This window comes from Vigna unguiculata, chromosome 8 (genome assembly GCF_037176805.1).
Source record: "Vigna unguiculata cultivar grain cowpea cultivar isolate G323 ecotype 2 chromosome 8, ASM3717680v1, whole genome shotgun sequence".
Classification (NCBI taxonomy): Eukaryota; Viridiplantae; Streptophyta; class Magnoliopsida; order Fabales; family Fabaceae; genus Vigna; species Vigna unguiculata.
This window is the reverse complement of record NC_140799.1, coordinates 32,675,558-32,692,893: the sequence shown is the minus strand read 5'-3', so window position 1 is coordinate 32,692,893 and position 17,336 is coordinate 32,675,558. Positions and strand designations below refer to the sequence as shown.

Genomic DNA, 17,336 nt, shown 5'->3' with positions numbered 1-17,336 from the left:
AAGCACCGATAGAAAAATGCAATAAAGTGAAATAAATTTTCTAATATCTTCGTTTTTGAAACAAAAAATGTAAGAGATTCTAAGAAAATAGAAATACGTTTTTATCCCCAGTTTAATGTTCGGGAGGATATAACAGAGATTAACTTTCAAATTCAAGAAGTTGTGGAGAGGCTTTAAAGGATTTGTCAGTCAGATGGAGGACATTGTAAAAATGTTAGTTTAGAGAAAATGACTCGTCAAAATCTGATATACAGGTCACACAGTGCTAATTATCTTTAACAGAGAATTTTTTTTTCTAGCTTCTTTTTGTCTTTTCAAACCACGAGTAACGTAATAAACAATATTTATCTCGGAGGATTGTCTTTAAGTTTGAGAGTTAATTTTCAAGGATGGAGGGGGCCTTTTGTTTTATGCACTGCTGTTCAAGTTTTATACAACATGGGATTCTTTTTTGTACTATCAGTGATGAGAAATAAAACATCATTTGCTTCATTTTGATATCCTTCTGCGGTATTTAACTCCATTTTATCTTCTTTAAACTAAAAAATTCTCAGGTTTTGCTAATATTATTTTGGCTTAAATAACTTTTTTGTCCTTATTTTCGTAATGTTTGTTGTAGATGGTCCTCATTTTGACAGAATGTTTAAAATACTCATTTTTACCCAATGTTTAAAATGGTCCTCATTTTCGCAATTCGTGTTGTGTTTTATTTGATCTTTTTTGTATTACGTTGCATGTATTATGTTGCATTGGGGTGTGTTACGTGTACTGTACAGATGACTAATTAACGTTAATTTTTTAATTTGGGGAAAATTTTGCAATTAGGACTTGAGTTGGACTGCAGTCGCGCTCTTCAGAGGTGATTTCTTCATCTTCGTCTTTCTTGAGCTCGGATTTGCAGAGGAAGCAGCTAATACTTGCCATTTCATAATTGGATTGCAGTCGCACTCTTCATTTCAATTTTCTAATTAATCATCATCAACGAGGTTAGTGGGTTTAGGATTTTCTGGGTTGTGTTTGCTCATGGATTAGGATTTTTATAATTCTATGTTGGGTTTGTTTGTGTTTGGATTGTTGTCATGTTTTGCATGGTCTCTAGATTACAACATGTACAGTACACGTAACATTTAAACGGCGTCACAAAGAAGCATCAAATAAAACACAAATTGCGAAAATGAAAACCATTTTAAACATTCGATAAAAATGAAGACCATTTAAAACATTCTGTCAAAATGAAAATCATCCACAACACTACGAAAATGAAGACAAAAAAGATATTTAAGCCTATTATTTTTATTCGTTTGTTAAAAAGTAGAGTAAGTTAACAATCTGTTTGGATTTAGGACAATCTAGTATTTCCTAAGATTTTATCTCAAAATTCTTTTTTCAAATTAAAATCGATTATAAAACTACATGTTTAAATTATTAATTTTATTTAAAATTAATTTTTATGATGGTATAACCAATCGAAACGGTCTTTGTTAATAACGTTTTTAAAAATTATATTTAAAAGTATCCTTTCTAAACAAGGACATAGCAAGTGTGCCCCGAAAAATCTTCTTTTATCATCCTTTATCAATCTAACAATATTGAGGAAAATAATATTACGTAAATGTGTCCCAAAAACGTGATTATACTTAACTAATTTACAGCTTCCAAGTCAAAGTTGTGCTTTTGTTCCGAAGCACCTTCGTAAATAAGCCAGATATTTGTCTAATTTGCAATGATGTGGTATGGTCACACCACATCATTGAAAGAGCAGTGAAAAGTAAAGTGTTTAATGGAAAGTAGTCAGAGTTTCAATTTACCAACGCTTAAGAGTTATAGTAAGTCCTTTCTCTGTAGGGTCAACATCTGATGCGGTATTGATTTCATTCATCAGCAAAACCTATGACTATCAGCAGATAATACAAAAGAAAAGTCAGAAAGAAAGTATTTCAAAATCAGAAAAGTCAATTACAGATATCTTGAATTTACTTTAGACAAATTATTTTTCATATAATTGTACAATTGTTTTAACAACTATGAAGGAGATGAAAAAAAAATGTGAAATAGTATTATAAAAATATTGGGTAAATTTTATAACTCTAAACAAAAACTACAAGGATTATGTGCTTGGTGGCAAGCTAATATATTAAAAAAATGACTTTTTGACTATTAAATTTTGACAAATTTCTCTTACAACTTTAGATGTTATCTTCTAAGTGATTTTTCATTTTTTCTTTTTCTCATTCTCAATATTTAAAAATCACTTAAAAAAATATTATAAGAGAAAGTTGTCAAACCAATATATTAATGGAACAGTGAACTAGCTAGCCATAAAATAAGAATCGCCTCGAAGGAGTCCATGGTCATATTTCCAAATCCTAGAAGCATGTGGCTTCAATGAGAAACAGAATGCTTAACCAAAAAAATAAAGCACAAACACAGAAAAGGAACTTGCAACGGAGGTAAACAAAATCCACAGGCACATATTCCTAACTGCAAACCAATCTGAGGAGTAAACAAGGATGTGCCTCAAAGCAAAAGAAAAGAAAAGTAATCAGTACCATCAGAAGTAGGACCATGAGAAATTTTAGGTTTGAAAAACCAACACATACAAAGGATAATAAAGCAGTGACAACAGATTAGACTATAATATTTTCTCCGTGTTTTTTAATAACAAGCAATGCGCTTTTCTCTCAGACAGACAATTAAACAAGGAGAACATTTTTTTTTTCCCAAGCTCTTGCTAAACAAGCCATTAACCATCAATGAGTAATGACTATTGACGAGCTTTAAACTTAAAATTGTTCTTCAGTTGCCTATTAATGCCTATTGTTGCCCCCAAAGCCCCATTCAAGTGCCAAATTACAATGGTAACAGCCAGAATCCAGATATTGGTGATTCTCTATTTTGAAAGGCTATAACCCTGATACAGAATATGTTGTTTACAGACAAGCCGTAAAATCTCTACAACCAAGTATTATGGGGAAGGATTTTGCTGTGTTCTTTTGGAAAGTTATCCTCCATTATGCAGTAGATGTTTCCACTGACAGAATTATCTTCCATGGAATATAAACGTGTGGTCCTTGACAAGGAAAAAACTAAAAGAAAATTAACTCATTCTCTGGGACAAATTCTAGATTCCAAGTGGTTGATAATGGGGGTTCCCGTCCCCATTCCATATAAAAGAACCCATTACTATATGTAGAGACTAATCATTTTTGCCGCCGTTATGTTTCAAACTTTTCCCCTCTGATCTAGCTGAGTAGGAAAATTCTGAAGACAAATTATAATCCACTTATCTTTACTACGCTTGCCCGACAGCCCAAAAGTTTTGGGTCTGTCATAAAGTATGAGAAAGGATATTCAAAACTCCGTTTTCGAGTTTAGAATGAGTTATAATTACGTAAATCTAAAATATGCCCTTCTATATAGTTCCTGTATCAATTACATATATCAGGCATTCTCATCTACGTCATAGTCTTAACTTTTCATTTTAAAGCTAAAAAGAATTGTTTAGCAGATATAACAGTATAAAGGTTATCGAGTATGTAGATTATTAAGAAACGTAGGTTACACTTCAAAATTTATGGTTCAATACATCAAACCAACCGCATAGCTGAACTAGAACTTGGAAGCTGAAACTTACTCTGTAATATGAAAATGCAGCATGAGAATCTCAGTGAACCTTTCGTGCTGCATTTAGAGAGAGAGAAACACCTGCATCTTGCATGAAATGCCATAGCCACCAGCACTTGAGGCAGCAAATTACCCCTTCATACACATTTCATCAACAAAATATAAATCAATAAAAAGCGTATGACACATTCTTGCAGTAAATTCTAGCAAGATCAAGGTTTGCTCCCAACCTCCTAGAACCATCACAATCAGGAAGTTACCATCTGAACAGCATTGTGGAAAGAATACTTTATTTTTTCTACCAGTAAAATTAGACAAATTATATCCATAATACCATAATAATGTTACCTTACCAGCACAATTTGAAAAATTGGAAATTAATATTATATATGATTTTACAACCAAGCGTACTTTCAATTTCAACAGCTAATACAGTTTCACAAGCCACTTCTGGTTGCTGAATGCAAATCCTTAACACTACTCTTTCCGGCCTTGCTTCTCTTATAGCTCTTCGACGGAGTCAAATAGAACCTCAGCAAGCCAGTGTCAGGATTATTTGGCGAATATCTAACACTCCGGTTCCTCTGAAACGTAAACTCGTGTCTGCCATTACTCCCTTTGCTCTCAGAATCATCGGCGAAACCATCCGTTCTACAAGGGCTTCTACAGCTAACGCTATAGCTTCGCATAAGCTTCTGACCAACAGGCTCACTTGCTTGCACATTAACCACCCTCCTAAGCCTCTGCAAAGACTCTGCAAGTGGCTTATCAACCACAACACTAGAATCACACTCCTCTTCCCCACTCCTATCATCCCTTCTCTCAGTTCTCTGTACTAAACCCAACTTGCTCCACACATCGCGCCATTTCTGCAACTTCTTGACACCCTTTGGCCCATTGGCCGCACCAGAAACATCCTTGGAATCAGATTCCATCACACAACCAGATTCAACAGCATCAGCTGAAGATCTCACATAACTATCCATCAACTCTTTTTCAGTAATCAGCAACTTGGCACCATAGAAGGTGGCCGGAGACACCTTCGGCGACACCCTCGCATTCACATTTGAATTTGACGTCAATTTCAACTCATCAAGCCCCGCAATTGACTGTCTCCTACGAGAGCTTGATCTATCAAAACCAAAACTCCTTCTACCGTCGCCAGAACTCCCCAAACCAACACTGTTATTGTTGCTATTGCTGTTGCTGTTAATGGAATTGGAATCTTCATCGACTGAAAGCATCGGTGAAAGCCTAGAACACGATTTCCCAATCAAACACCCATCCCAGGAAGCGCGAGGGCAATCGAACGAGATTCTTCCCGCTTCAATCGAAAACCTCGAATCCACGTCGCAGGATCTTCTCCCTAAATTGCATTCTCCAACCTCCGATTGAGTCTCTCTCAATCCCCGCGCTCTTCGCTTCTCTGCATTCCTCTTCACATTACTATCCGCGTCAGCGTTTTTCTTAGCCCTGTGTTTCCATTTCCACTTCTTGAACTTCTCCGCGGCAGCGTTCCAGAAGGTCCTGGAATCCCTGGCACCATTCCTCTTGCGGAGCTGCAGCTCGAGATCTATAAACTCCTTCACCGTCTTGCTTTCCTCGTCGGCATCACCGTCGCCGTCGTTGGAAACCGTGACCTCGGAGGCGTGTTTGCGCGAACGGGATTTTCGTAGGTCGTCGCGGTTGAAGAGATCGGAAAGGGAGCTGCGGGGACGGACCTCACAGGAGCGACGGCGGGGGTCGGCGACAGCGGCGGCGTCAGAGGCGGTGGGGCGGGAGCAGGATTTGGATCGCCGGAGGGAAGGAGAGGGAGGGGAGTGGTCGGAGGGGATGCCAGCGAGGCGCTCCCGGAGACAGAGGGCGCAGAAGCCGGTGATGGGGGCGGTAGGGTGGCGGTGGCAGGCGGAGAGGCGATGGGATTTGGGAGTCATGAGTGCAGCATGCGTTGGTGTGCGTGAGTGAGTGTTGGTGGCAATGCCATTGTTGTGTTTGTGATGTGTTTATGAGTGAAGAAATGAAGAGAGTGGGAGACACGGCATAAGTATGCACAGAAGAGTACGGAATCAAGTGCTCAAAACACCAACCATCATAATAATCTTCTCATCATTCATCTTTCTTAATTACACAACTAAACCCTCCTTAACCCCCATTTTTCTCTCTCTAACTATTTCCTTTTTTTTTTATTCAACATAATTTATCACAAAAATCTCTTTATATAAATTAGGGGAAGTCCTTTCGATAGGACCTTAGGTGGGCCCTTAATGCAACTTAAGGAAAAGAATAAGAAATTGAAAAAAGAAGATTTAAACAAATTAAAATTATTACTCTCATAATTCATTTCCCAGTCCTATCAATTGAGCTGTTAACTAACTACTGTTGTTACTTTATGAGCGTCGATGAAGGCCACACATTCAAGTTACAAAACCTAACACGTCAAGAAATTAATCTTATTAATTACACAACCAAAACATCTTAATTACACATTCAATTCTCGTTAATACCTTCCTCGAATACGAATCTTCAAAATTCGGCCATTTATTCAACATTTTTAATTTTCATACATCATTGCGTGTGGCAATCATATAATTTCTGAAATAACTTCGTTGCAAAGTTTAATGCTACAAAATTAGTCCCACTTTAACTGTTGGGGATTTAGGTGATTTAAATAAAATAACATTTATTTTTTCTCGGTTTTGAAATACATACTTATACTTACTTTTATGCATGGAATAAAAGACCTTTTTCTCGTCCAATCCCTTTCGTAAGTTCGTTGGAAGTTTGAAATCGTAAGCATAAAGCTTCATCATATCAATGAATGCTGGTATCTTCTGCAACTAAAATTAGAGATAGAGACCAGCATAAAACTATATGTGTAAATAATAATTAAAATATAAAATATAATTTATATAATTAAGTTTAAATTATATAAACTAGTTTTAAGGCACGTATCAAATTAGTATTTTAACGTGGATTTAGATAAGTTATAAAATGATGAGTTGACCTTAAGGTTTTTGGGCAAATTTACAAGTCAACCCTCTCAACCCAACCAAACAGGCACAGTGATCTGTTTGGTATGGCATGAAGCGTGGGAATCTTACAGCAGTATAAATTTTCGCAAAGTTAGCAGCACTGCGATGCTTAAGATTTTAATTGGGATGCGAACCCTAAGTGGTCACCACACGTGCACCACTTCTTGAAATTCTCGCTTTCAGCCTTTTCTTTTTAACATTATCAAAACTAAAAAAAAATAGTAAAAACAAAAAAATGCAGACTTAAATAATTCTTTAATTTGATCAACACATCACCTTACATCTACTCAAAGTTAATTTTATGAGATTTATTATAAATTATTTTGGGTTAAATCTGAATAATCAAGATAGTTCAATACGCAGTTCTATCATTAAATTAATTTGATTAAATATAATTTTAGTCTTAATATGAAATTAAAATTCATCATACTTTAAACTCTAATACAATTTAATTTTTAAATTTAAAATATATAAAATTTAGAATAGGAATTAATTTTAATTTTAGATCCAAGTATAAGAGTACAACAATATTTAACCCAGTAATTTTCTCTTTTTTTTTCCTTTTAAGCCCAATAGGCCCATGAATCGAAGATCCAGACAGCAACCAAAACAGGTACAGAGGAAAAAATTTGCGGGCGGAGCAACGCAAAGGATGGAGAAAGCAAAAGCGATGCTAAGCCTGACGCAAGAACAATACGACGCCGTGTCAAGACTCCAATTTCTTCCTCCTCTCAGAACCGGCGATAACTCCTCCTTCTACGAACACTTCGTCCTCGCCGGAATCCGAGTTGACCGAGTTGAACCCGGTTGCGTCTCGTGCTCCTTCATAGTCCCTTCTCGCCTCGCCGTAACTTCCATTTCATAAACTTCTATTATCGTTATCATCGACCAATAATCCTCTTTCGCTTTGATTTCATTTTAATTGGAGTTGATTCAACTTGTTGAGGTTAATTTTGAATGTGTTACGTTACAGGACAGGGGTGGGAAGTTGGCGAATGGAGCAATTGCGAATCTGGTGGACGAAGTTGGAGGCGCTGTCATCCATGAAGGGGGTCTCCCCATGAATGTTTCCGTCGACATGTCCATTTCTTTTCTCTCAACTGCTCGCGTTGGCGTAAGTTGTAACAACTGAAACATTCAATGAAAGTAAAATGTAGAAATTAATCATTCATGTGTATCCAACAACCCTATTTTCGCTTCCTTAATTACTTATTGTCCTTGTGTTTAGGGTGCCAAATTGATAATCACTCTATCAAACCTACCAACTAGGTAGTTACTGTAGGAATTGCATTGGGGATTGGGGAAGTTTGTGAATTCATAAACCCGGATTTAATTAAGGTTGGTCAGATTACTTATTACTCATGGCCTCCATTTTGTAGAGAGACATGATAGTTCATAATGAACTGCACACCTACTCAACCTTTCTACCATTCTACCATTCAACCATTCAAAACCTGTTTAAAAGCTGAACACATAAGATTCAACCTGTTCAGTTCTTAGACATTAAGGACGTGTTTGGATAAATTTTGTCATAAACAATTTTTAAAGAAAAGTAATCGAGAAGAGAAATGAAATAAACTGATTTGCCGAACTCGGTTATATTAGTTTCTTCAAAATTAAAGTTGTTTATTCATGTATAAGTTAGTTTTAGCATATGAAATACATTTCTTAAAATTGTTTACGATGTAGTTTACCCAAATAAACCCAAACCACTTTGTTTGTGTTTGTATTTACATTCAGTTCATAGTAAAGCCAATCCTGGTCCTCCCTTCCTCTGAGTTTCTGCCACAAAATGCCTAAAATTTTTATTAAACTTGAGTTGAACAGCTTTCCAAACACAGTCATTCTCTTTAAAAGTGTTCTTTTATAGTTCAATTGGCGAGTCAACATAAATAAGGACTTGGATTCGAATTTTATAAACCAAAAGAAAATGATAGAGCTCTATCTCCTAAAATGGATTCATTGATTAAACTGAGGGTTTAAAAAAAAGTGTCCTTTTGAGAAGGTTCAGAGTTCGGGTCTGATAACATGTTTATTGTTTGTATCAATTCCATGATTCCAACCGTTTCTTATTATAAGACTCCCGGTTTAGATTTCATAAATTGGGTTCATTGCTCCACAGCCAACTTTCCTGCTCCTTTTTCTCCCTATTTTCCTTCTGGTGCTTGCATCAACATGCATTCTTACGTTATGAACTTGCTGTTTATTTAGTGTATGAAATGTACTTCTGCATAGATTTTTTATACCTACTGAAAATATATTGGTATTATGTTGCAGGATGAACTAGAAATTACTTCTAGGTTGTTAGGAAGGAAAGGAGGTTATTCTGGGACAATTGTTCTCCTTAAAAACAAAGCCACGGGAGAATTGTTAGCCGAAGGTCGTCATTCACTGTTTGGTAGACATAACAGCAAAATGTAATTCAGTATGTGTATGAAATGTCTGTACATGAAGATTGTCTTTGGGAAACTTACTTGACTTGGGTGAGTCACTACTTATTAATTGGATAAAGTTCTGAGTAAGAGCATGATATGATATGAATAAAGTTCTGAGTGAGAGCATGATATGATATGAAGACGTGCAATGAAAAGTGAAATTTAAAAAAATCAAACTTGGTTTATTTAGTTTCTGTGACCATTTCCAGTACTTCTCCTATATCACTGTATTGTTGACAGAGACTTCGAGTTTCAAGGAACTTTAATCTGAGGAGAAAAGAGTATATTTTTCCTCTCCAAGTTGCAGATCAATTTCATCATGCCAAATGAGAATGCCCAAAAGAAAGTGAGAGTAGCATCACACCAACTATTTGAAGTTTGCATTGTGTTTGTGTTCGTAATTTCTAAAGTTGGATCATAACTAGTTGGTTCAACTTTGTCGTGGGGTTTGAGATTCACAGATTTGGAATAATTCTATGAATGAGGTTACAATTATAAAATCTGTATAAGTGAAAAAAAAAAAGGGGTAAAGCGTAGTGAATTACTAATTCCACTTATTTAATGTGATTGTGTTAAAAATATTTTTAAGTTAATTCAAGTGAGAGAAACATTAGAAAGGATAAAAAGTTATTTAGAGATAATTACAACTTTTCTCTCATCCAACCTCGATAAAAAATTATATATAAACCAGGAGTTTTTAAATTCTTTAAAAAAAATTGCACAGGTTTTAAAATTAAAATTTAATTATTTATTAAGCAAGGTGGAATCTACACTATTTCAGCCCAAGATTGAGGTGTGCGAGCTGCAGTGATTCTCCAAAGATTTCTTCCTGTGTCTCTAAGATTTTTTCTGCACTCCAAATTTTCGATTGTCCCGATTATGCTCTTCAGATAAATAAATGAAAATTAATAACTTAATTTGCTAAACAGTAATTAATTATGGATGTTGGTGGCTGATCAAACTTATTTATTGCGGTGGTTATATCAGTGATCTGCACCTCCAAATAATTTCTCGTCTCTCATTCAAATTGAACTGCACTTAAAACCTAAACAGATGGATATTTGGTTTCAAATGTTACTGGATTTGGAGATCCGGTAAGAAAATGGCACTTTTGGTTTGTGATAATTTCGGTTTGTGATAATCCCGCTTCTGGATGCACATGAAATCCTCATACTTTCGGTTGACATTTGGTACTTACGTGTTTTTCGGATGTTGACATTCGGTAATCATGACAAATAACACAGTTTCTGAATGTTAATATCCGATAAAGTTATTCGAATTGTTTTTCAGACGTCAAATTTTGAAAAAAAAAAACATGAAATCCTCGTACTTCTGAATATCCAGATTTAGTATGCATAGGTATTTTTCGAATATCGAGATTTGGTAAAGTTTTTATGGTTGTTTTTCGGAAGTTGAGTTCCAAAAGAAAGATGAAATCTTCATATTTTTTTATGTTGAGATTCGGTATACATAAGTGTCTTTTAGATGTCGACATCTGGTGACAAAAATATTACATGATATAGTCTTGGGATGTCGAGATTCGATACAATTTTTGTAGTTATCTTTCAGATGTCGAGATCTAGTAAAACTTTTGCATTTAATTATTTATTTATTTTTAATTTATTTGATTGTTGTATGAATTTTTTTCATTTTCTTTTCACTTATTATTAAAAAAACTCGCCATAATATAATCGTGTTATGTTATAGGTGGTGAGAGTATAATGGAATACATCCCTTTAAGTTTTATGAAATCACAAGTAAATTCTAGTTTCATCTCATATTTCTATTCTTTTATAAATGAAACGTGTGAGGAAAACTATACACATAAGTCGAGGTTATTGTTGTTCCATGACGACCCTGACCCCTTCTACACGCAAATGTCGTAGGTCCATGTCTAGGTTGTTGTTGTTCAGAAGTCTCACCATATGTAGAACTCTCGCCACGATGTGTGGATGCTTCTCTTATACTAGTTATATCTATAATAAACAAATTCAAAAACACATTACAATTAAAAGTTACAACACAACATAAAAACATTAACAAAAAAAACAACAACTAAACTAAAAAATATAAATGAAATATTTCAAAAATCTTAAAAACAATAAAATTTAAAATCAAAAATCAAAAATAAAATTCATAGAACCAAATATAACCGGATGTCAACATCCGAAAGTTCCCCAACCTTCAAAGGATGTCGACATCTAAAAGCAACCTTCACCGAAAGTCGACATCCAAAAGCAACCCAAAAAATTGTACACCAAAAGTCTAGATCCAGAACTTTCTTCTCCAGAAGTCGACATCTGGATATATTTTTTCTTGGATGTCGATATCTGATTGCTTTGAATCTCCAACTTAATGTGAGATCCGATGGTAGTTTTCTAGTAAAATTTACATTAATTATGGAAGAGAGTGAGGGAGAAAGGTGAGGTTAATTTTTTTAAAATTTCACTGTTGCTTTGGTCAAATGATCAAATAGTCAAAAGGTATTTTTAAAATTTGGAAAGGACTTAAGGTGCAAAACAAATTTTGGAGGTGTAAGAAGAAATCCCAACTCATCCATTATTTCCCAATTTTAAGTTTGCTATTTATAGTCTCTGGATTTTCAAGAAATAAATTCTTTTAAATCCCTTTAGAGACATATGACAAATAAAATAACTTTGGATTCATGGAAAAAAATTAAATTTTAAATAAGATTTTCAGTAATTTCAACTCTCACAACTGATTAAAAAATTGTTTTCAATTCAAGCCTTAGTAGTGGTGCAGTGAAAAAAATTAAAATGTTTTTGTTCCACATGGTTGATGTTATGCTACAAGTTTTAACTTATCTAAAAATATGTGAAATGAAACTTTATATTCGTCTAGTTACATTCTCAAATAGAATTTTTTTGTAAAGATTGTAATAAAATTGCTCATGAGTTAGAAAAAAAGAAAAAAACATTTAAAATATTTTGAAGTGTTGAGTATTTTGCAAAGGTTAATATACATTTTAATAACCAAAATAAAATGTGTTGATTATTTATTTTGAATTGAGTAAATTCCTTACAGTATTATTATGAAATATAGAGATGTTTCCTTTAAAATATAAATTAATTAAAATTGTGTGTGATACATTTAGTACTTGTTTGTCATTTAGTGATTATATTATTTGTGATTTTTATAGTTATGTCTTCAATAAGTGAAATATGCTACACAAATTGTTGTTTCATGATCTCTACTATGGAAATAAAGATTATTGTTGCCGATATTATCATTGTTGAAGAAATTTTTTTAATGTTTTATATGATTTACCATTATTAAGTAAGTATATACTTCATATTCATTACATTGTGAGAATCAAGTTATAATATATAAAGTTTATATCACAAATTTTAATGAAAAGAAAGCAACGTGATCCATGGAAACAAAGTTGTTGATGACTAAAATATATCAATTCAATTTATGACAATCAGTGGCGGAATTTGACCAAAAAATTTAGGGAGACCAAATTATATTTGTTATATATAAATTATTTTTTTTAATTAAAAAAAAATTAATTTCTTACATCATTTTTTATTCAAAATAAGCACTCATGACAATATAATCCAAACAATATAACAATAATATATATGAAAGAGTAACATAAAGTTTATCATCAATAATAATATATAAAAAAAAAACAAAAGTTACTTTTAGTCAAAATGGTCCTCCAACTTTTAAAACCTATAAAAAAACATTCAAAAAGTTAAAACATGTTAATGACAATCAACTTATTGCAAATTAGATTCAATGAAAATAAACTCAATTACATGTAAGAATGAAAACATCTGAATCAAGTCCTCCGCTTGGTTTTTTACTAAAAATATAGCACGGTAAGCAATATGTAGGATCTTTTAATGGCGAAAATAAGTTAAACCATGTGTACTGAAATCTTCTTGGATGATCATTTTTACAAGACAACGGATAATTTTTTAGATGCATTTGATATGGACCCCATTTTAGATAAGCCCTTCGTACCTCATCAATTTGATTTGGTAGGTATTGCCAGATTTGAAGACGCTTCCTCGGATCACATTCTAAAGTATTTTCAAATTCATTATATGTAACTTTAGGAACCTTAGAGAGTTGTTTTTCGTTTTCTTCAATATTTGGATTATCATGAAGTTTCTCAAATTTAGATGACGTAGATGCATTTTTTTCATCTTCATCACAAGTCTTCCTCTTAAAAAAAGAATCAATTCTTTTACTCTTTATCATATTTTTTCTAATATAAATTTGTCAATTCTTTTACAAAAAAATAAAATTATAAATACCCCAAATTAAATCTTAAAAGCAAGACTCAATATTTTAAGAAAACTAATAACTTTTAAATGATTAGCTTCATTTACCTTAGAGTAGATTCCTAATCTTGTTCTTCCCTTACACAACTTCAAAGCCTAAAATAGTTCTATTTACACAAAGAAGAGTTTGATCAACAATTAAAGCATGATTTTATAATCTCTAACAGATAGAGATATGCCTAGAGCATAGAAAAACCACATACACGAAAACAAATTGCTTTAACAAAAGAAGGGAAAAAAGGAACTTGCTCAAAAGAAGAAATTGTTCAGTCCAAAATGTTTATTAACTCTTCAATTTTATCGTAGTGCAATTTGATTTTGAAATAATAAGGAATGGTGGTGAAAATTGAGATGAAAATAAAATGAGAGAAAAAGATGGAAGCACAGGAGAGAAAAACTAAATCAAAAAATATAAAAAGTTATAATAGAAAAAAAACATGATTTTTAAATTTAAGAAAAATAATTCAAACTAAATTAATATAAATAAGGTAATAATATATAAATAAAGTAGTAATATATAAATAAAGTAATAACGTATAAATATATTTATTTAAAATATATAAAACATAAAATAAAATAAAAATCAATTAATATAAATAAAATAATAATATATAAATATTATTTTTTAAATAAATAAAATAAAAAGGAAAAAAATGGTTGGGGGAGTTGTGGCTCCCCTGTGTTCTAACATTGTTCCGCTCCTGATGACAATTCTATGCGTATCGAACTCGTTTAACTCGGGTTAAATAATTGAGTTCAATTCAATCAACATTTAAAAAAATTAAAATTTTTCCAACCCAACTTCACTTAAACCCATACCCATAGTAAGTTGAGCTAGCTAATGAATTTTAACTCATTTTAACCTCTATATTACACACACATTTATTCATTTCAAATATGAATATATAATTATTTTGTTACAACTAACTTAATATGTAATTAGACATTAATATACGTTAAAAAAACTTCTCCAGCTAATAAGTAGTTAGAAAATTTAAAAACAGAGTTAAAACTGTAACGTCCCATTTAATTATTAAGCGAAATTAAAGGAAAACGTCACACAATAATAATACTGCAGCGTGGTCTTGGGGTCCTTAACACAACCCCTACAAAACTAGGGCACACCACGATGCCAAAGGAAAGCTGAATACAGGTCTAACAAAGAGTGTAGAGTAGAAATGCATAAAGAGATACATGGGCCATAGCCCTAAAGAAAAACGTGAAGAAAACTCCTGCCCAGATGGCTAAGCAGCAGAATCACCATTCCCTTATTGACCATGAGAACCTCGCCCATCTGCTCCCATCAATCAAATTGATGATCATCGCAAGAAAGAACAACCACATACAATACAACCATGCAACAAAACGGGTAAGCTAGAGCCAACACATATTCATCATACAGTCAAATACATTATCATCATCCCATATCCATATAGCAACCAAGCATGTCATGACTCTTCATTCAATACACTACGACTCGACTCGACTCATCCGGATACGTATAACTTAGTTGAATTCAGCGAATGCTTGCACTTGTGGTGGATATCTCTGCTCGACCCTAAGCTGCTCATCTCCGAGCTATGTGTTACAAGTGTTACGATGAATCAAATCTCCCTCACCACAAGGTTAGCCCTTAATGAATTTCAGGCCTCCTGCTACTCTCACCACAGGAGTCAGTCCGCTCTAAGTGAGACTAACTGGTCCCTTAGAGTGTCAGGATGCAGTCCTTACCTTGAATCCTTACCTAGTTATACAGATGGGGCACCACCATGGACACCCACTAACAGGGGCCATGGAATTACGTCCCGACCACTGAAGCGCAACCCTGAAAGTCTCACCTAGAGACTCCAAGGAATTATGCACTGACACAGATCGACCTCATTCACATAACCAAAATAATAATTACCACGCATAGATATACATCACTCGTACCAACCTTTGAAGCCAATGCCTTTCGTGATCCAGGCCCCACTCATTCCAACACCTTATAGTTTATCCATGTAAATAAGATCCAACTCATCATGTTATCATGCCACTTTAATATTATCCGTCTCATTTGATTCACATGCAAATTCTCATACCAACCCATCATCTACAATTCATGAATCATGCCAAATATACTTCATGCTCCATTATATACATATCACTCATCATACAATCATACCCAACCAAAACAGATCATTCAGGAACCAATAGACATCCAAACACAGCACTGTCTCGCCCAGCACCCCGCTCAGGCGAGACAGTCTCGCTCAGGCGAGTTCCCCCTCCGCCTAGGCGAGGGCACAAGATCAGGGGCATGAGCAACGCGGGATCTCGCTTGGGCGAGACCCCTCTCGCCTGGGCGAGTGGCATGCTCGCTCAAAATTTTGAGCGGGTCGCCTGGGCGACCTCTCGCGTAAAAGGAGTTTGGGCGAATCCCTGATTGTCTCGCCTAGGCGAATCCCTGATTGTCTCGCCTAGGCGAGACTGGCTCGCTTGGGCGAGATTAACAGGTCTCGCCACTGTTTCACCTGCAACAGCCATGTTTTTCGAACCAACCAAGCATACAAGGCATCCTCACACATCAAATTGAAGCATTCATTCATAAAAGCAATAACTAACTCAAGAACGACCAAAACAACATCAAAAACTGGAACCCTAACTTCCCGTACCTGGAAATGGGTTCGTACAGGACGTTCGACGCGTAACCAAGGAGCACAGCAGCTCTAGAACGCACTAAGGAGCTGAAAACAGAAGGTACACGGAACCAGGGCATATTAGTACCAAACCCTAACTACGAAAATACAAGGGAAAGCAAAAAGGGAACTCCGATGATTCGGAGTAGAAACTGATTCAGAGCTAGCTTGAGAGACTTGGGGAGGAACCCTAGCAGAGCTCTAGTGCGGAAGGAGAAGGTGACGGCTGTTGAGTTTCTGCAATAGTGAAAATGAGTGTGGAATTAGAGCAGACCTAAGGACTCTATACGTTGGGCCAGCCTTAGGCCCACTTACAAGGGCAGCCCACCAACTTTATGGCAGAAATAAAATGGGGGCCTTACAAAAACTTTACAGAAAATACATTGAAAAAAAAAATAGTTCAAGTGTGATTAAGAAATAACTTAAAAAAAGAAAGGAACATGCTCCACTCTCTCATTCTCCCTTATATTAATCACTTTTATAAAAGAAAAACTAGAAACCTATTTTCTTTTACATAGTTTTTGTTTCTGTTTCGGTGCCAAACAAAATATAACGGGCAAGCTCCCCTTTGTATTTGTCGGAGAAGGAATTAAGGTGTAATAAAAAAAATTAACTGAGTTGGATTTAGACAACAATTGAATAGATTCTTTTACTAAAAATGGTAAATGTGTTCCTAATTATATTAGGAATTGGTGTTCTTCACTACAACGGAATTTAAATTAATTTTACACATTATAATTTTATGTAATATAAACTTTACATAGTCTTATTGTGTATAATATTTGATTATACTGTGTTTGGTTCTTTAAATTCAATACTACATATATTAATCTTAAATATTCACAACTTAACTATATCAAATAAGACATAAAAAAAAAACTCCTCAAATTTAATACAAATAATTGTTAACCCACAACACACACTAATATTTAATCTAATCATTAAGTTGAAAATTTTCTAGTGCTACGTAAGAGAGATTATCACGACGTTTAATGTGGGTCTGACATAATTTTCAACACGAAATCTAAAAATTTATATCATGAAATCCAACAAAAATAGTTAAATTTTTCTTATTCTTTTTATAAATTACTGCAGCTACTATTATTTTGTTTGACCTTCTTATTTCATCCATTTTTCCGAATTAAAAATATTACCTAAATAAATATTAGGGTTAATAATTTGTATTTCATATTTGCATATTTTTTATGTTTTTCTTGTCTAAATTCTCTCTCTCACTCTCTCTCTCTATAT

General features: G+C 34.1%; 2 protein-coding genes across 2 annotated transcripts; one reads left to right on the top strand and one right to left on the bottom strand.

The window, feature by feature from the left end:
- Positions 1–3,985: 3,985 nt before the first annotated feature.
- On the bottom strand, positions 3,986–5,735 carry LOC114193073 (protein OCTOPUS-like). Its single transcript, XM_028082770.2, has one exon. It carries the CDS (start codon positions 5,556–5,558, stop codon positions 4,062–4,064), a length of 1,497 nt encoding a protein of 498 aa, XP_027938571.1. The 5' UTR covers positions 5,559–5,735; the 3' UTR covers positions 3,986–4,061.
- Positions 5,736–7,241: 1,506 nt separating this feature from the next.
- Positions 7,242–9,280, top strand: LOC114193552 (Thioesterase superfamily protein). The gene is made up of 3 exons (XM_028083393.2): positions 7,242–7,503; positions 7,630–7,770; positions 8,934–9,280. Exons 1-3 carry the CDS (start codon positions 7,309–7,311, stop codon positions 9,075–9,077), a joined length of 480 nt encoding a protein of 159 aa, XP_027939194.2. The 5' UTR covers positions 7,242–7,308; the 3' UTR covers positions 9,078–9,280.
- The last annotated feature ends 8,056 nt before the right edge of the window (positions 9,281–17,336 follow it).